The following is a 21420-nucleotide window of genomic DNA, read 5'->3' as shown; positions in this document are numbered from 1 at the left end:
TCCTTAAAAGGAAGTAAGCGGCAGGAAGTAACCCTCCACAATAAAAGTATTTGCACTGTATGCATGTTTTCAATGGGTATTTTAAATATGGGTTACAGAGACATCATGCCTCGTCGGTGTATTGTCGGAGGGTGTAACAACACGAACAGGGACGGATTCAAGTTGCACCAGTGGCCCAAAGATGCAAAAGTGGCAAGAAATTGGACGTTTGTTCCGCACACTTTACCGACGGAAGCTATGCTACGCCAGAGATGGCAAGAATGTGTGGATATCCTGCGACACTCAAAGCAGATGCATTTCCAACCATAAAGTCAAAGAAATCTGCCGCCAGACCCCCATTGAATCTGCCGGAGTGTGTGAGCAATTCAGGGACAAAGGCCTTCGGTAGCACGGCAAGCAATGGCGGCAGTTTGTTCCCGCAGACGAGCGAGCTAAACCCCCTGGATGTCTTGGCTCACACCATCCCTTATGCCACCGAAGATGATCAAGAGAAGAATATCGACCCTAGCTTCCCTGGCCTGCTGACATCAACTCCAAAACTGGACAGATCAGCTTTCAGGAAAAGAGCGCGGATGAGGGTATGTCTACAGAATATATTAATTGATGAAAATTGGGCTGTCTGCACTCTCAAAGTGCATGTTGTTGCCAAATGTATTTCATATGCTGTAAACCTAGTTCATAGTTGTTAGTTTCCTTTAATGCCAAACAAACACATACCAATCGTTGGTCAGAAGGGGATCGCCGAATTCGTCCTCGCTTTCTCCCGTGTCGCTGGCTGTCGTGTCGTTTTCATCGGTTTCGCTTGCATACGGTTCAAACCGATATGGCTCAATATCTTTAGTTTCTTCTTCAATTTCGTTTTCGCTACCTGCCTCCACACTACAACCCATCCATCCATCCATCCATTTCCTACCGCTTATTCCCTTTTGGGGTCGCGGGGGGCGCTGGAGCCTATCTCAGCTACAATACAACCATCCGTTTCAATACATGCGTAATCTGTTGAATCGCTTAAGCCGCTGAAATCCGAGTCTGAATCCGAGCTAATGTCGCTATAACTTGCTGTTCTATGCGCCATGTTTGTTTGAGTTGGCATCACTATGTGACGTCACAGGAAAATGGACGGGTGTATATAACGATGGTTAAAATCAGGCACTTTGAAGCTTTTTTTAGGGATATTGCGTGATGGGTAAAATAAAAATAAAAACTTGGAAAAATAAAATAAGCCGCTGGGAACTGATTTTTAAAGGTTTTAACCCTTCTGAAATTGTGATAATGTTCCCCTTTAAAACAAAACGTATTAAATGTAACTAAAAGCTTCCCTTTTTTATATTTGCACAGTATGTATATATTAATGTTGTAAATACACATCTTTATATATCTAGAAAATGTGGTCCTAAAGAGGTAGGCACTGTCACATCTAATAGAGAGACAAATACTAGAGTCTGTGAACATTGCTCCAAAGTCAAGATTTGTTGTTGATTTAATGTGCATACAAAAGTGAACATTGACAGGTGCAAAGGCAGCAATATATGATAAAACAAGACGGCAGCTAAAGAAGGACTTCCCTATTCATCCCCAAAAAACCTGCCAGGTGAGCAGCTGATTTGACCACTTCTGGTGCTGACGTAAGACAACCTGCGTCCCATATGTTTATTTTAATGAAATAAGTTTATTTCCATCTTATAATCAACCATCGACCATTCTGTGTGACCAGTTTAACAGTACAGATGATACATATTTAACAATCATACACATTTACACACAAAAAGAAAAGAAAAAGAATGACGGAAAAAGGAATAGGCTGAAGCCAAAGCTTATATTTGGGGGGATTACCCCCAATACTTCTTAGACGGAAACACAAATAATGACAATATGAAGGAAGTAGTTGAAAGCTTCAATAATTACTTTGTAAATATTGGACCAAAATTGGAGGAAAGGATTCCAGACCCAGTTTCAATTGAGAACTATAATGATACCATAGAGCCAAATCCCAACTCCATGTTCCTCAGTAATGTGACACAGGAGGAAATAGTTATAATCCTGTAATCTAAGACTTCAACTGATTGTAATGGAATTGATATGGAAACCATAAAAAGGTTCTAGAAGAAATCTCGGGACCATTCATGTATATTAGTAACCTATCATTTCAAATACCCAAACTAAATGAAAATAGCTAAAGTTGCACCAATTAATAAGACTGGAGACAATTTACAAATTACAATTTACAAATTATAGACCTGTTTCTTTACTTCCACAGTTTTCTAAAATCATTGAAAAAGTGTCCAATAACAGATTAGAGAGTTTCATAAACAAACATAGAATACTAGAAGAGAAGCAATATGGATACACAGCTAATATTTCAACTTTGATGGCTTTAATTGAAATGACAGAAGAAATGAGCAATGCAATAGATAGTAAAAAATGTGCAGCAGCAGTGTTGTTGGATCTAACTAAAGCATTTGACACAATTAATCACAATATTTTCATCAAAAAACTAGAAGGATATGGCATCAGAGGGTTGGTCTTAAACTGGATAAGAAGTTATTTAACCAACAGGAAACAATACGTGAAGCTAGGCCAACACACTTCTACAACACTCAATATATCCTGTGGTGTACCTCAGGGATCAATACTAGGACCTCAATTATTCAATCTCTATATAGATGACATTTGTAAAGTTACAAAATATTTAAAGTTAGTATTAATTGCAGATGATACAACAGTGTTTTGTTCAGGAGAGAACACACAGAAGATAATACAAATAATAACAAAAGAAATGAACAAATTAAAAGGATGGTTTGACAAAAACAGATTATCTTTGAATCTCAGTAGAAGTAAAATAATTCTATTTGGTAACAGGAGAAGAGAAAGTCAAACACATGGACGGAATAGAAATTGAAAGAGTAAATGAAACCAAATTTCTAGATATAATAATTGATGATAAATTGAACTAGAAATCTCATGTAAAAAATATACAACAAAGTAGCAAGAAACACGTGAATAAATTTGCATGAATAAAGCAAAACATGTTGTAGACCAAAAATGACTTCATATTCTCTACTGCTCACTAGTGTTACATATCTGACTTATTGTGTAGAAATATGGGAAATAACTACAAAAGTACACTTCATTCATTAACTGTGTTACAAAAAAGATCAGTTATAATAATACATCATGTTGGATATAGAAGTTGTATGCATGCATGTGTGATGTATCATGTTGTATGCACGCATGTGTGATGTATCATGTTGTATGCACGCATGTGTGATGCATCATGTTGTATGCACGCATGTGTGATGTATCATGTTGTATGCATGCATGTGTGATGTATCATGTTGGATGCATGCATGTGTGATGTATCATGTTGTCTGCATGCATGTGTGATGTATCATGTTGTATGCACGCATGTGTGATGTATCATGTTGTATGCACGCATGTGTGATGTATCATGTTGTATGCATGCATGTGTGATGTATCATGTTGGATGCATGCATGTGTGATGTATCATGTTGTATGCATGCATGTGTGATGTATCATGTTGTATGCATGCATGTGTGATGTATCATGTTGTATGCATGCATGTGTGATGTATCATGTTGTATGCATGCATGTGTGATGTATCATGTTGTATAAATGCATGTGTGATGTATCATGTTGTATGCATGCATGTGTGATGTATCATGTTGTATGCATGCATGTGTGATGTATCATGTTGTATGCATGCATGTGTGATGTATCATGTTGTATGCATGCATGTGTGATGTATCATGTTGTATGCATGCATGTGTGATGTATCATGTTGTATGCATGCATGTGTGATGTATCATGTTGTATGCTTGCATGTTCCAAATAAACTCAACTCAACTCAACTAACACTTGGTGGACATTCAAGCCACAAAATGCAAATGGAGTATTGTTGGTGTATTTTGGATGGTTATAGAGGACCTCCCATTGGCTCCATTGCAAGTGGACTTTTATTTACATTTATGAGATAGAATTAGGGCTGTGTGATATATGGAATATACTGGATATATTGTGGGTTTGTCTCTGTGCGATATAGAAAATGACTATATGGTGATATTGGAGTACACGTTCTCACACAGTTGCTTTTAGCTGCAGGCATTACACTACAGGCTCTTCTCACTCTTTCTTGTCTCTCCTCACAGAGACACAAAACAAGCGCACCTTCTTACAAACCCCGTTTCCATATGAGTTGGGAAATTGTGTTAGGTATAAATATAAACGGAATACAATGAATTACAAATCCTTTTCAACCCATATTCAATTGAATGCACTACAAAGACAACATATTTGATGTTCAAACTCATAAACTTTTTTTTTTTTTTTTTGCAAATAATCAGTAACTTAGAAATTCATGGCTGCAACACGTGCCAAAGTAGTTGGGAAAGGGCATGTTCACCACTGTGTTACATGGCCTTTCCTTTTAACAACACTCAGTAAACGTTTGGGAACTGAGGAGACACATTTTTGAAGCTTCTCAAGTGGAATTCTTTCCCATTCTTGCTTGATGTACAGCTTAAGTTGTTCAACAGTCTTGGGTCTCCGTTGTGCTATTTTAGGCTTCATAATGCCCCACACATTTTCAATGGGAGACAGGTCTGGACTACAGGCAGGCCAGTCTAGTACCCGCACTATTTTACTATGAAGCCACGTTGATGTAACACGTGGCTTGGCATTGTCTTGCTGAAAAAAGCAGGGGCGTCCATGGTAACGTTGCTTGGATGGCAACATATGTTGCTCCAAAAGCTGTATGTACCTTTCAGCATTAATGGTGCCTTCACAGATGTGTAAGTTACCCATATCTTGGGCACTAATACACCCCCATACCATCACAGATGCTGGCTTTTCAACATTGCGCCTATAACAATCCGGATGGTTCTTTTCCTCTTTGGTCCGGAGGACACGACGTCCACAGTTTCCAAAAACAATTTGAAATGTGGACTCGTCAGACCACAGAACACCTTTCCACTTTGTATCTGTCCATCTTAGATTAGCTCAGGCCCAGCGAAGCAGACGGCGTTTCTGGGTGTTGTTGATAAACGGTTTTCGTCTTGCATAGGAGAGTTTTAACTTGCACTTACAGATGTAGCGACCAACTATAGTTACTGACAGCGGGTTTCTGAAGTGTTCCTGAGCCCATGTGGTGATATCCTTTACACACTGATGTCGCTTGTTGATGCAGTACAGCCTGAGTGATCGAAGGTCACGGGCTTAGCTGCTTACATGCAGTGATTTCTCCAGATTCTCTGAACCCTTTGATGATATTACGGACCGTAGATGGTGAATTCCCTAAATTCCTTGCAATATTTGGTTGAGAAAGGTTTTTCTTAAACAGTTCAACAATTTGCTCAGACATTTGTTGACAAAGTGGTGACCCTCGCCCCATCCTTGTTTGTGAATGACTGAGCATTTCATGGAATCTACTTTTATACCCAATCATGGCACCCACCTGTTGCCAATTTGCCTGTTCACCTGTGTGATGTTCCAAATAAATGTTTGATGAGCATTCCTCAACTTTATCAGTGTTTATTGCCACCTTTCCCAACTTCTTTGTCACGTGTTGCTGGCATCAAATTCTAAAGTTAATGATTATTTGCAAAAAAAAAATGTTTATCAGTTTGAACATCAAATATGTTGACTTTGTAGCATATTCAACTGAATATGGGTTGAAAATGATTTGCAAATCATTGTATCCTGTTTATATTTACATCTAACACAATTTCCCAACTCATATGGAAACGGGGTTTGTATATGGTGTATCGTGACATGGCCTAAACATATCCACATATATATGGTGTATCGTGACATGGCCTAAACATATCCACATAAATATGGTGTATTGTGACCAGTGTTGGGACTAACGCGTTACAAAGTAACGCGTTACTGTAACGGCGTTAGTTTCGGCGGTAACTAGTAATCTAACGCGTTATTTTTTTTTATTCAGTAATTTAGTTACCGTTACTACATGATGCGTTACTGCGTTATTTTACGTTACTTTTGATGTAGTATCGGCTAGAAACAGAAGCGCTGCGGTATCTTTCTTCTGAATCTTCCTCTGTCACAAGCCGGAGAGAAGAAAAGAGGCGCGGTCTATGTGTGTGTGGGGGGGTGGGGGGATGGGGTGGTGGTTGGGGGGCGGGGAGGGGAGGTTTGATCCGCGGTTTGATATATGAAACAAAAAAAAAAAGTTGTTGGCACGTTCAGTCCACACACAGCGTGGTCATGGCGAGCGCAATAACGGAGGAGCTTGAACGCCCCCGCCATTGAATCGGTGTGTTTATAAGTGCAGACTCGGTTGTGCAAAACGAGGGTTTTAAACACATGCTGATAACGTGCTTGAACCACGTTACGACATCCCGTCGCGCACCCACTTCAGCAATAAGATTGTGCCAGATCTTTATGAGCAGGAGAAGAAAAAAGTTGTGGATGAACTATCCCGAGCATCAGCTGTTGCGCTCATGACAGACGGGTGGACGTCCAGCGGAACTATAAGCGCTCACTTCATCACAGCAGACTGGGAGATGAGAAGACACGCCCCCTCTACGAGAGTCACCTTGCGCAGGTACTGACACAAGCAGTGGAGGAATGGAAGATAAAGATATCCCAGTCACACATGATAATGCCAAAAATCAAATAATTACAGAGAATGAGGCAGGACTGGGACCACAGATAGGTGCTTTGCACATGCAGTGAATTTGGCATCACAGAAGGGAATCTCAGTCAATAGGATGGAGCGCCTCTTTGGGAGGATCAGGAAGGTTTCTTACTTCCACCCAAGCACAACAGCTGCTCATGTGCTTAAGACAAGGCAAGAAATGCTAAAGCTGCCTGCTCATACATGATGTCCCAACGAGGTGGAACTCCACTTATGATATGTTGAAGCAGCAGGCAGCTATATACTCTGCATTGACCCACAACACCCTGAAGACAAATGTCACCCTGTCTGATGATGATGTGAGAGTGGCAGATGAGGTCCTCTAGGTGCTTAAACCCCTCAAAAGTGTTCCATCTCTACTGAGCACTGAAACTTCACCATCTGTGTCAATGATCCTGCCACTGAAAACAAGGATTGTACAATCCATGGCTCCAAGTGTGGAAGACAGCAGCATCACTCCAGATGTCAGGCTTTATTTCACTACCTATGTTTCAAGGAAGATGATGTTTCTTCTTATGTTGCACTTAAACTTGTTTTTTATTAATGGTCATTGGTCCAAGTTTAAAGAAAGGAGGAATGCCTTTTTATGTTGCACTGTTTTTCATTAATTATGTTAAAAGGAAAATAAAAATGCATGTCAAGTTGATCAACAGATTGTATTATTCTCCAGTGCAATAACAGTACTGAAATGAAGGCAAAAAGGGCATTAATGGGAGCTTTTAAAAAAAAAAGAAGAAAAAAAGAAGTAACTAAATAGTTACTTTTCACAGTAACGCATTACTTTTTGGTGTAAGTAACTGAGTTAGTAACTGAGTTACTTTTGAAATAAAGTAACTAATAACTGTAACTAGTTACTGGTTTTCAGTAACTAACCCAACACTGATTGTGACATGGACTAAACATATCCACATATATATGGTGTATCGTGACATGGCCTAAACATATCCACATATTAATGAAAAGCCATATCGCCCAGCCCTAGTTGGAATGTGATTTTTTTTTTTTAAATATATCCACCTTTGTGTCTTTTATAATGATTGTGAACGATAGAAAAAATTCCCCAAAAAAGTGCAGTTCCCCTCTAAATTCCAAGGATTAGATTTAAGACTTGAAGTGTATGAGCATGAAGTGATGAAGCCTACTTGGATGAGTCTTCTAAGACAAAGTGAACAGTCCAGTTGTGATGGATTGAATGCCCTGAGAATAAAATGATATGTGCTTACTTGGACTGTGATGAAGCTGTGAGGACTCAGGTGCTTTGTCTTCATGCTCTTCAGTCTTCACAGAGACAACAGTCAGTGGAAACTTGCTGACATCCTCCTCCTCCTGCCCTACAACACACTCTCCCTCCTCTTCCTCTTTTATGTGTGGATCCTCCTCTTCCTCTTTCATGTGGGTAGGCTGTGGATCCTCCCCTTCCTCATTCATGTGAGGGGGCTGCTGGATGTCTGTTGGGTAAATGTAAATAAGATAAAGAGAGAAGAGAAATAGTTTTGGACTGACACTGTTAACACAATGACATTATTTGTGTTCTTCCGTGTGTTGGGTTAAAAGTGTGTAGCAAAACAACTAATAAAAACACAGGAAATACCTCCTTTTTTCCTAAAGTCAATTCAAAAGTGGCACGGTGAGTACCTAAACAGACTTGGAAATAGGATAAGGGGCAATTTGAAAAGTTTTTATAACTACGAGGCAGCACTGATTGAGGCATTTTGAACTTCACTGATGTAAAGTGTGTAAATATTTTATTTTGTATACAGTCCATTACACCTACTCTTTATCGCTAAACTTAACCATAATCTTTTAATGACAAAGTCATTACCATAACTTCAATATCATGGAAATAAAAAAATAATAATTCCAAAATCACTTAAAAAAAATATTCATGGTATGTTTTTGTAATCATGCAGAATACTTTTTTGAGGTCATTTTTTTGGCTGGGCCAAAAGGAACTTTTACCAAAAACATGTTTTACTTTTGAGAGATTGATTGAGACTTGTATTAGTAGATTGCACAGTACAGTACATATTCCGTACAATTGACCACTAAATGGTAACACCCGAATAAGTTTTTCAACTTGTTTAAGTCGGGGTCCACTTAAATCAATTCATGATAGTATGTGGTGTTTTATAGAGTATCTCCATCAAAAATTCCTCTTTAGGAATTGGAGACCATCTACAACACGCTGAAGGAAAGTCAGTCACCTTTATGTTCTTTTAATAAATCAAGTGTTGACAACTTTGGCTATTGAAAATAAATGTTTACATTCCCTTATTATTACATGTTAGTCACAATCAGGAAGTGAAATGATAACTAATTAGATGTGATTACATTATAAAATGTTTTGGTGAGTGTGTGAGTTTTGTGTAAACATGTTGATACAAGTTTACATTTTCTTGCGGACTGGAACACAGATATGTCCCGAAAGGATGCACCCAATTTTAAAACCTTCACTAAGCTGTGCCACCAACATTGTCTCACTTAGCTCATTAAGCAAACTACCAGGGTGAGTGAGTCCTTTTAAACCTTCATAGACCTCGTTGTTACTTCTGACCAGTCTAAGATCACCACAAGTGGAACTACTGTATGCGGCTTAAGTGATAATTCCATCATTTTCTGTACCTATAAAAAACATAGAACTGAGGCTGACGACCACAAAACAGGCGAAGTTACAATCCTTAAGACCTAGACTAGCAAGGCTTTCAATGACACACTGGCACATTAAGACTCGCCTGGTACTTACAAGTACACAGGTTTTTGGGTCAATTCCTAACCTCAGAAAAGTAAATAACTTCACAGTCAAAGTGGGTGACAATGTTATAACAAACAAAAATGAGATTACCAATTTTGGCTGCATCATAGAGACTAATCTCTCCAGTGAAAAAATGACTACTAAGGTAGTCAAAGAATCAACCGACAAATTATGTTCTTACTAGTGTTGTCCCGATACCAATATTTTGGTACCGGGACCTGTACCAAAATGTATTTCGATACTTTTTGATACTTTTCTAAATAAAAGGACCACAAAAAAGCGCATTATTGGCTTTATTTTAACAAAAAATCTTAGGGTACATTAAACATATGTTTCTTATTGCAATTTTGTCCTAAAATAAAATAGTGAACTTACTAGACAACTTGTCTTTTAGTAGGAAGTAAACAAACAAAGGCTCCTAATTAGTCTGCTGACGTATGCAGTAACATATTGTGTCATTTATACACCTATTATTTTGTCAAAATTATTCAGAACAAATGGTAGAAAATTGATTATTAATCTACTTCTTCATTTACTGTTAATATCTGCTTATTTTCTGTTTTAACATGTGCTATCTACACTTCTGTTAAAATTTAATAATCACTTATTCCTCTGTTGTTTGATACTTCACATTAGTTTTGGATGATACCACAAATTTGGGTATCAGTCTGATACCAAGTAGTTACAGGATCATACATTGGTCATATTCAAAGTCCTCATGTGTCCAAAGACATATTTACTGACTTTATAAACATAATATATTATTTTAAACAAAAGAAGATGTTGTGATGCCAAAAAATATTGATATAATCATAGAAGTTGTACTTTTTAAAGGCGGTATATTACCAAATATGATTCATTAGTATCACGGTACTATACCAATACCGGTATACCGTACATCCCTAGTTCTTACACAGTAGGATCACCCCGCTGGTAGGTAGAAATACACTTAAGACTCTAACACAAGCGCTCATTTATTAACCCCACTTTAACTACAGAGTTCATGTTTGGTACCGTGACGCCTTAAAAGCCCTGAAAAACAAACTCCAGACTAGGGATGTCCCGATCTAGGTTTTTGCACTTCCGATCCGATACCAATATTGTTTTTGCACTTCCGATCCGATACCGATACTGACCGATACCGATACTGACCGATAATGGCCTATCCGAGCATGTATTAAAGTTTAAAGTTATTTAGCCTACTTAGTTGTCAGAATCATGTTGAAAAGGGTTTTAGTACTCTTGATAACAACTAGCCAGCTGAATTAGGAGAGTTTGAATAATACACAATGGTTGGTAACAAGAAACTGACCTGTTTATTCAAGGATAAACACAAAATAGACAGAATTATACATGACAAACAGAAATGGCATCATTGAACTAGGGCTGGGCGATATGGCCTTTTTTTAATATTGCGATATTTTAAGGCCATATTGTGATACACAATATTTATCTCGATATTTTGCCTTAGCCTTGAATGAACACTTGATGCATATATTTACAGCAGTATGATGATTCTGTGTGTTTTGATTGATTGATTGAGACTTTTATTAGTAGGTTGCACAGTGAAGTACATATTCCGTACAATTGACCACTAAATGGTAACACCCAAATAAGTTTTTCAACTTGTTTAAGTCGGGGTCCACTTAAATTGATTCATGATACAGATATATACTATCAGATATATACTATCATCATAATACAGTCATCACACAAGATAATCACATTGAATTATTTACATTATTTATAATCCAGGGTATGGAGGGGGGCGCCGGATGTAAGTGTCAAAAAGACAGCCAAAAGAGTTTGGTATGAGAATAAATCTAAAGTTAAAATATAGGGTAGAAATGCATCCATTTGCAGGAAATGTAGTCTTGATTTTCAACATTTTCTTTTAAGGCTTGCATGTCTACATTAAAACATTCTTCTTCATACTGCATTAATATATGCTACTTTTAAACTTTCATGCAGAGAAGGAAATCACAACTAAAAAAATCACTAATTTTTTCATACGGTGTTGATCTGGAAATTTTTGCCTCGGCATTTTGATGGTATGGACGTCTGGCACCGAACGGAGATAAGCGTCTCGACAGACGTTATAATATTTTAACAATGATGACGAAAACTGTTTTCTCTGTCGTGTCCGTGTGTCGAAAATTGTTATGCGCTTATTTTTTTATTTGATTTTGTGCGTGGCATATAATTGCTATGCGCAGAGGACGTTTAAACAGTGCGCAATTGCACAAGCGCGCACCTTAGAAAGAACGTTGGTCACACGGCTGCGCTAGCATCACAGCTAACGTTAGCCATGCTGCTACCTCTCTGCTCGGGGAGGGCTTATATGTATGTGACGTATGTCGTGACAGTATGTGACGTATGACGTGACAGTATGTGACGTATGACGTGACAGTATGTGACGTATGACGTGACAGTATGTGACGTATGATGTGACAGTATGTGACGTATGACGTGACAGTATGTGACGTGTGTAAGAAGGTGCGCTTGCTGTCTGTGAGAAGCACAGACACAGAAAAGAGTGAGAAGAGCATGTCGTGTAATGCCAGCAGCTAAAAGCAACTGCGTTAGAATCCACAGACCTGTGGATGTGTTGAAGGTGTGCTGGAAAATGCGGAACGGAAATTATAGGGAGCAGCAGAAGAGTGGAATGTATTATTTAAATAGGTGCGTTGGAAAACACGGAGCGGAGTTTTTTTAACTGGATCTGGATCGGCATTTTCCCATGCCTTGCCGATACGCATTTTTTTGCAAATATCGGCGGCCGATCTGATCCAAATATCGGATTGGGACATCCCTACTCCAGACAGCCAAAACAAAATGATTGGGCTTCTACTCAACCGCCCATCTCGCGCCCACTTCCGTCAACCATTTCAGAGTACAGTTTCTTGCAGTTGGTCTGGTGTACAATATACACCATACCACTAAAATACCCATGTATTGCAACTAGGGATGTCCCGATCCGATATTTGGATCGGATCGGCCGCCGATATTTGCAAAAAATGCGTATCGGCAAAGCATGGGAAAATGCCGATCCAGATCCAATTGTAAAAAAACTCCGGTCCGTGTTTTCCAACGCACCGATTTAAATAATACATTCCACTTTTCTACTGCTCCCTAATTTCCGTTCCGCATTTTCCAGCACACCTTCAACACATCCACACGTCTTTGGATTCTCACGCAGTTGCTTTTAGCTGCTGGCATTACACGACAGGCTCTTCTCAATCTTTCCTGTCTCTCCTTCTCACAGACAGCAAGCGCACCTTCTTACACACGTCACATACTGTCACGTCATACGTCACATACTGTCACGTCATACGTCACATACTGTCACGTCATACGTCACATACTGTCACGTCACACGTCACATACTGTCACGTCACACGTCACATACTGTCACGTCACACGTCACATACTGTCACGTCACACGTCACATACTGTCACGTCACACGTCACATACTGTCACGTCATACGTCACATACTGTCACGTCACACGTCACATACTGTCACGTCACACGTCACATACTGTCACATCATACGTCACATACTGTCACGTCATACGTCACATACTGTCACGTCACACGTCACATACTGTCACGTCACACGTCACATACTGTCACGTCACACGTCACATACTGTCACGTCACACGTCACATACTGTCACGTCACACGTCACATACTGTCACGTCACACGTCACATACTGTCACGTCATACGTCACATACTGTCACGTCATACGTCACATACTGTCACGTCATACGTCACATACTGTCACGTCATACGTCACATACTGTCACGTCATACGTCACATACTGTCACGTCATACGTCACATACTGTCACGACACACGTCACGTCATACGTCACATACGTATACGCCCCCTCCCAGCAGAGAGGTAGCAGCATGGCTAACGTTAGCTGTGGTGCTAGCGCAGCCGTGCGCGCCTGTGCAATTGCTATGGCGTCACATTAGTGCCAAAAATCCGAGCGCATAAAAACTGTTATCGCGCGCTGATTCTCCACTTCGTGCGCGTGCGCGACACCCTTTTGCGCGCGCGTGGTGCTTTCTTGCGCGCGCGCCGTCTCGGTCTGTGCGCTGTCATGTTTCGTTTTGGCACTTTGGGAGCGGGTATGCTTAGACGGCCCCTTCTTTCTGATTGGTCGGGGGAAAAATGTTCAGAGCCAATCAAAAGTATAGCAGGGCGGGTCATCGTCAATATGTATCAAGATTTACGGAGGAAGAAGTGGATAAAAACATGTCGCGCTCTGATGAAGGTTATTTCATACCACATAAACACAATACAGGGTAATACAAAATGTGACCCAAATAAATAATAAGACAACAAACACCATTATCACATCTTTCAGCCAGAACTGGTCCACCAGCAATAACATCCAACCATAACATTATTTTATCATTTCACTTCTTCTTGAACATTTGTTTTCTAATTTATGGAATTTCTTTTGATTCAGCCATAAAAGTAATGAAATAATATTTGAATTTTGTTTTTAAAATGTTAAAAATAGCCTTTTAATAATGTATTCTGAAACAGTTTAAAATAATCAGAGAACTGACTAACACTGACCCTACACAACTATGTTGCACAATTAAGTCTTTTTTTTTTTAAAGCGAAAGAGGTAATTTCAACAGGTACAGCATCCTATGTCATATCTACATGTAATAAGATTTGTAACAAGGCAAACCGTTTGTAAATTGGTCGAAAATCGAGCAAGTTTTGGTCATTTAATTAGTACATGTACCATTGACATCAATGTAATGATTGAGGCTAGATGTCCGAGGTAAGATGGCTACAACGTTGCTACGCGGGAGAATGATTGGTCATATGAAAAATGCTCAGAGCCAATCAGAAAGGAGGGGCCGTCTAAGCATACCCGCCCCCAAAGTGCCAAAAAGAAACATGACAGCGCGAGGAGAGATGCCAGGAGTACACAGAGCGCACAGACCGAGACGGCGCGCGCGCGGTGCCTTTCTGCACGCGCGCCGTCTCGGTCTGTGCGCTCTCTGTGTACTCCTGGCGCAGAAAGGCATCGCGCGCACGCAAAAAGGCACAACGCGCGCGCAAAAAGGCACCACGCGCGCGCAAAAGAGTGTCGCGCGTGCGCGCGAAGTGGAGAATCAGCGCGCGATAACAGTTTTTATGCGCTTGGATTTTTGGCATTAATGTGACGCCATAAATTGCGCACTGCTCAAGCGTCCTCTGCGCACGGCAAATCTATGCCACGCACAAAATCAAATGAAAAAATAAGCGCATAACAATTTTCGACACACGGACACGACAGAGAAAACAGTTTTCGTCATCATTGTTCAAATGTTGTAACGTCTGTCGAGACGCTTATCTCCATTCGGTGCCACACGTCCACACCATCAAAATGCTGAGGCAAACATTTCCAGATAAACACCGTATGAAAAAATAGTGATTTTTTTAGTTGTGATTTCCTTCTCTGCATGAAAGTTTAAAAGTAGCATATATTAATGCAGTATGAAGAAGAATGTTTTAATGTAGACACATAGAATCATCATACTGCTGTCATTATATGCATCAAGTGTTCATTCAAGGCTAAGGCAAAATATCCACATATATGTCGTGTATCGCAATATGGCCTTAAAATATCGCAATATTAAAAAAAGGCCATATCGCCCAGCCCTAGTTCAATGATGCCATTTCTGTTTGTCATGTATAATTCTGTCTATTTTGTGTTTATCCTTGAATAAACAGGTCAGTTTCTTGTTACCAACCATTGTGTATTATTCAAACTCCCCTAATTCAGCTGGCTAGTTGTTATCAAGAGTACTAAAACCATTTCCAACATGATTCTGACAACTAAGTAGGCTAAATAACTTTAAACTTTAATACATGCTCGGATAGGCCAGTATCGGTCAGTATTGGTATCGGTCAGTATCGGTATCGGATCGGAAGTGCAAAAACAATATCGGTATCGGATCGGAAGTGCAAAAACCTGGATCGGGACATCCCTAATTGCAACTACCTAGAGGTAGTTGTACAAATGACATTCAACACAGATTTCACTACGAAAAAGGTTCTAAATCGTTTTCCTGCTATCCCACCAAAATGTGGAACTCCCTATCAAAAAGAGAATACATTACAGGTTGCGGCTACTCGTAACTGGGACTATACAAAGCCTTTTGCTTTTTGTAAATTATAATTTTATTTATTTTCTTGCAGTATATTTGTATTTAGGGACGGCGTGGCGCAGTGGAAGAGTGGCCGTGCGCAACCCGAGGGTCCCTGGTTCAATCCCCACCTAGTACCAACCTCGTCATGTCCGTTGTGTCCTGAGCAAGACACTTCACCCTTGCTCCTGATGGGTGCTAGTTAGCGCCTTGCATGGCAGCTCCCTCCATCAGTGTGTGAATGTGTGTGTGAATGGGTAAATGTGGAAGTAGTGTCAAAGCGCTTTGAGTACCTTGAAGGTAGAAAAGCGCTATACAAGTACAACCCATTTATCATTTATTTATTTTAAATGCTAATTTCTACATAGTAATGTGAGTTAAAAAATATTTCAACTGAAACCATCTCAGGCTTTTTTGTAGCAGCAGGGTTTCCCGCAGCGTTTTGTTGTTAAGGCGGCCGCCTTAACAACAAAGAGCCACCGCCTAAACTAACGTCTTTACAGGATCTCCAGCCACACGGCAGCATTTAAAGAAACTATTACTGTCCCCAAGCAAACGCATACACTGAGTGTCATACACATGCCAAAATACTGGGGGCACTGTAGCCTAGGACTTAAGACCATTTTAGCCAATCAGAAACATCCAAAACGTCATTTCTGGAGGCGGCATATAGCAAAAAATGGCGGGTCACGGCAACAAAGAATTATATATGTGGACTGACAGAGAAGTAGAGCTACTTTTAAGCATCGTCTTGGAGCTTAAAGTTAACAAAAGTCAACAAAGTGTTGACTGGTAAACTTGCCAGTCCAAGTCTGGTGACATTATTACCCTATTTTGGAACGGTACGGACTTGGAGGGACATCTGAGGAATTTCCTCATCGGAAAGAGGACATGACAAAAACAACTATCGACACTAAACTGAAAGTGATTGGTGGAAAGTACAGACAAGCAGTGGACGCAGGTGGAAGAAGAAGTGGTTACGCTAGAGTTGTTTTGCTGTACTTCCAACTATGCCAGCAGATCTGGGGCGGTTCTCCATCAACTACACCCATTCCATTTGGAATAGAAACATCAGATATTGACACAAGCTCTCACAGGAGTTGGGATTCTCCATTCACCCTTGACAGCCTGGTCACAGACAAAGATATGCCCAATGATGTACAAGAGCAGCAAGATTCCAATAGGAACAATCCACAATCTTCTGTGGTGAAAGAGAGAAGAGCTCTACTTCAGGTATGTGGGCGCTAACTTCATTGCTAGGAAGTAATATTGTTAAAAGGCAGATAGATGTGGCATCAAAACATTTTTATATGAACTGCACTGCAATTCCAAATGCTCTCAGATGACCACTTTCAACAATGTGGAATCAAATTTGTTTGAATATGATCATTGTTTGACAACAGTGTGACAAAAATACTTGCTTTGGAATCAGAAGTCAAGATGGCAAGCATAAATTAAAGTTCAGCTGTTTTAGATGTATTTAAATAGGCTTGTATTAAAAATGATTTGAGTAGTTTCTTGTAATAAATAATATTGAGTTAAGTAAACTGCAGTTGCATTAAAAAAAAAATTTCTGTCAAAATAAAATATCTTTAAGTGTTTTATTGACACACATTGTTTCCTGACGATGTTGAGGGCCATTTGACATGTTGTAAATAACATGTCACTATCTTACACCTGTGCTAAAGTGGCTTTATCCCAAATAATGTATTCATGATTGTTGAATGTCATTTTGTAAAAATCCTCATAATTTCTTTTTTTTTCACTAAGCAAAACTCAACAGCCACAAGCATGACAGACTAAAAGGAAAACTTCCAATGGAGACAAAGTTGCTGAATGCAGTAGAAGACGACGTCCAGATAAAGAAGAGACTTCTGGACATGATGGAGACATCAGAGAAGCAATCGTCTGACAATTTAGACAAACTAACATCAAATTACTAAGTCAAAATATTGACTTACTAATAATGACATACTTAGTATCTCAGGTAACTAGGACTGTTTTGTGTTTTGTTTGTACTTTATGGAAAAAATATGGAGATATATCGTATATCGCCATTCTGCCAATGGAGCGGAAAACACAACCAAAAATTGTAGGCTTCTTTATTTCTCTAATATTTTTATTTATTATAATATATTGTTATTTGGTTATTTTTTAATAAACAATGTGTTCAATGTTTTCAGAGTCTGTAGTCTATTGCCCCCCCAGGCTGTGGTGGCAGCGATGAGGTGGAGACGTGATGGTGGCGACAGGCCGCCTATCCCGGGAGACGCCCCCTCCCACCACCTTAACTAACACATTTTCTGGGGGAAACACTGAGCAGTGAATGTGTACCGTGATGAAAGTGTAGCCTTTCTTATGCAAACTCCTCATAACTCCTTCAAAAACAATCACACATTGTTACAAACTGAGAGGAACATCAACCTCAAACTGTCTCGTTTTCATGAAGAATCTAAATGAAAGCATTGCATCATCTCCACAAGACAAACCATCTTCCTATTAAGTTGAAATTAAAGTACCAATGATTGTCACACACACAGTAGGTGTGGCAAAATATTCTCTGCATTTGACCCATCACCCTTGATCATCCCCTGGGAGGTGAGGGGAGCAGTGAACAGCAGCGGTGGCCGCGCCCGGGAATCATTTTTGGTGATTTAACCCCAAATTCCAACCCTTAATGCTGAGTGCCAAGCAGGGAGGTAATGGCTCACATTTTTATAGTCTTTGGTATGACTCGGCCGGGGGTTTGAACTCACAACCTAACCATCTCAGGGCGGACACTCTAACCACTAGACCACTGATTGACCATCTATTGAAGAAAGGTGTTAATAATCAAATATAAAATTAGTAAAGATGTGAGAGTAAGAAGTCAACAAACCTGTTCTGTGTAACACAACTTGATGTTTCTTGAAAACAGCGTCCAGTAGTCGATTGTTCTCCTCCTTTGTTCTAGAAAGTTCCGCCTCGTATTCTGCTATCGTTCTTTCTAACACTACAAATATTTCTTCAACGGCAGCAGTTAGTCGCTGATCCACCAACGCTCTCAACATGTGTAATGTAGACATTTTCACACAATCACAACACTTTACCCTCACACTTGATCTCTACTTAGCGATGTGTTGATAACTTCTGTTAGCAGCTAACAAGCTAAGCTAACTAGCGAGCTAAGCTAACTAACAATAAACGAGCACGAGAAGCAGCAAAGTGCTTCTAGCACATCGAGACGATTTTATCCTTAAAATAAAGACTCAAATATGTATTTTTTTACGACGTAAATATTTCAAACTGGAGAACAAATAATAAGACTGACTTATTAGCGTCCTTCTAGCTTCTTTCTGCGTCAATGTGCTTTCACGACAGTTGGCACGCTTGACGTTACAAGACGGTTCTGCTCTCGTCTATGACTGCTCTGCTCTCGCGAGATGTGTCATGCGCAGAAGACTCAAAGCTTTGTAGTAAATCAGGAGCGTGATCACTTTTTGATTTTCTACATATATTTTGCATTATTGACTTTGTTAAAACTGTTGTTTGTAATAAAATCATTAATTGTATCATTTTGTAGTAATTGTTACATGAACTAAAATGATGTATATATTGTTGTATTATTCACCAATAAAACGCTACATTTTGGTCCTGTGTTTTATTCTGATGATAATGAAAAATGAGGTAAAAGGCAAAGTGAAAGTGAAACTAATCTACTACTTCTCGCCTACACGTCAATTTATCGTGCGATAGTCAAAAGTCACCAGTAGATGGCAGTACAGTATTGTAAAGTCCTACATATAGAACCATTGAAATGTTGCTGCTCATATTAATAAAACGCAAAATCCTTTATTTTTGACAAAATACCTCTAGTAGTGATACAAATGTGCTCTGGCAAAATAATATTATTTCTTTGTTTGGCTTGAAAGAAGCTATGAAAATAAACATGACAAAAAATGAGTAAATCTCCGCCATTCAAGTTGTTTTTTTTAAAGTTCTCAGGAAGAAAAAAAAAGGTTGTAGATGATGTGAAAGGACCAAATCCTCTGTTTAAGAATAATATGAATAATAATAATCAAGGTTATTTATAAGGTGCCTTTCTAGAGACGATACAAACATTACAACATTGAACAATATAAAACAGAAAATGTCAGTTTAGAGAAGAAACTAGAAATAGATGAAATTAAAGTGAATAAGCATTCTGGAATAAGTGTGTTCTTGATTTGAAAAGGCTAAATGAGTCCATATTGTGGAAGTCTTGCTGTTCCAAAAATATGGAGGGTCAAATGGGACAAAAACTAAACAAATAAATACATCTTTAAATAATTACTTAAATGTGATAATTCATTACAAATGGAATTAAATACATAAATGTATTTTATCTTTCAAACTCAGCCATCAAAGTCAGTGGGCGGGTCCTAACATCTGATTGGTTCCACCGACCAGAGAGAATAGCGGTTTATATCTTCGTCCGAAAGTGAGGAAATTGTTACATCTTTGTAACTGTTTTGGACTTAAATTTGCCTGTTATCTGTATGTGGTATATAAGTTCCTGTCCTGTGCCCTTATTTGGTGTTTTTCACTTCCTCGTGCTGTTCACAGGCTTCCACACCAGCTGCCTGATATGCAACCAGGACACACCTGTACCCACTTGACAATCAATCTCCTATTTCAGTCCAGATTGTCAACCAGACAGCGTCGGATCATTGCTTCGCGTATGTTTGATGTTTCCGGTACAAAATTAGTTCCGTCTCTTGTGCATTTACTTCTGCACTCGCCTTCTTTTGTTTTCCTTCACTCCTATTGTGGTTAAGTTTTCTGTTCTTTCCTCCACTCCATGTGAGTATTTTCTCTGCATCCTTGGGGTCACGTCGATAAGCTGCATTCCAGCTCCTGACAGAAATAACTGTATTACATTCCTCTACTTTATTTGATACATGCGGGTCAGCATAGGTCTTACTTCTACATGTTGCACATCTACAAGCAACTCCCAAAAAGTATTTCAAAGTTTGTCCTTCAAAGATGTCACGTTTTCAAATACTTTTAAAGTTCCAAAGATATGAAGATATGACGGGGCGAGGTTGTGGATAATCTTGAAAGTAAGAATGATCTTAAATTGGCTACGGTCTTTGACGAGGAGCCAGTGGAGTTGCTGCAAGACCAGGGTGATGTACTGGACTAAGGGGGTTCTGGTGAGTATCCGGCTGGGGGAGTTTTAGGATTCAAGGAACTTTGTTTAAGACACATAAGATGGCAGGAAAACTAATAACCAAGGTTCTGGATTTAGCCCAATGAGTACTACATAAAAGTATAGGCATGGGTTATCAAAGCATCTTTTAATACAGCCAAACTTCCCTCCCCCACCAGCTTGGACCCAGAATTGGATTCAAAAGGACCCCTTACAGGCAGTACACCAAACTAATGGACCCACTTCAGGGACGTAGTAACAGCGACTGCACAAGCTGTGTTTGGCAAGAAGCAGATAATTAATCAAGACTAGTTTGATCAGTACAACATGGCTGTACAGGCGCAATTTGATGAAAAAAAGAAGGGCCTCTATTGACCTGTGGATCCCGCCATGACAGATTCAAAGACTGTCAAGCCAAAGTCCAAAGAGAGCTTTGCTCTATGCAATACATTTGGTGGGAGTCAAAAGCTGAGGAAATCCAGCGTTACGCAGACTCTATCAACTTCAAAATGCTCTTCAGCCGTCTCAAAGTCATCTTTGGTCCAGCCAAAGGGGGCACTGCATGTCCTCTCTCTGTCGATGCATCCACCAAATTAAAGAGCAAATCTTGGATCAGTGGGCGTTGGGAAGAACTCGTTAGTCAGTTCCTCAACAGA

General features: G+C 39.5%; 1 protein-coding gene across 1 annotated transcript in view; it reads right to left on the bottom strand.

Moving 5' to 3' along the window:
• The window catches only part of LOC133570604 (uncharacterized), a 100462-nt gene extending 81616 nt beyond the window's left edge, over window positions 1-18846 (bottom strand). The window contains exon 1 of the mRNA XM_061923288.2: window positions 18473-18846. Within this exon, the coding sequence (XP_061779272.1) occupies window positions 18473-18659 (187 nt within the window). The 5' untranslated portion in view covers window positions 18660-18846. The remainder of the gene's footprint in view (window positions 1-18472) is intronic.
• Between the last annotated feature and the right edge of the window lie 2574 nt (window positions 18847-21420).

The sequence above is a fragment of the Nerophis lumbriciformis genome, linkage group LG28, assembly GCF_033978685.3.
Source record: "Nerophis lumbriciformis linkage group LG28, RoL_Nlum_v2.1, whole genome shotgun sequence".
Classification (NCBI taxonomy): domain Eukaryota; kingdom Metazoa; phylum Chordata; class Actinopteri; order Syngnathiformes; family Syngnathidae; genus Nerophis; species Nerophis lumbriciformis.
Note: the sequence above shows the minus strand (reverse complement) of the source record. Positions and strands in the feature narration are given on the sequence as shown.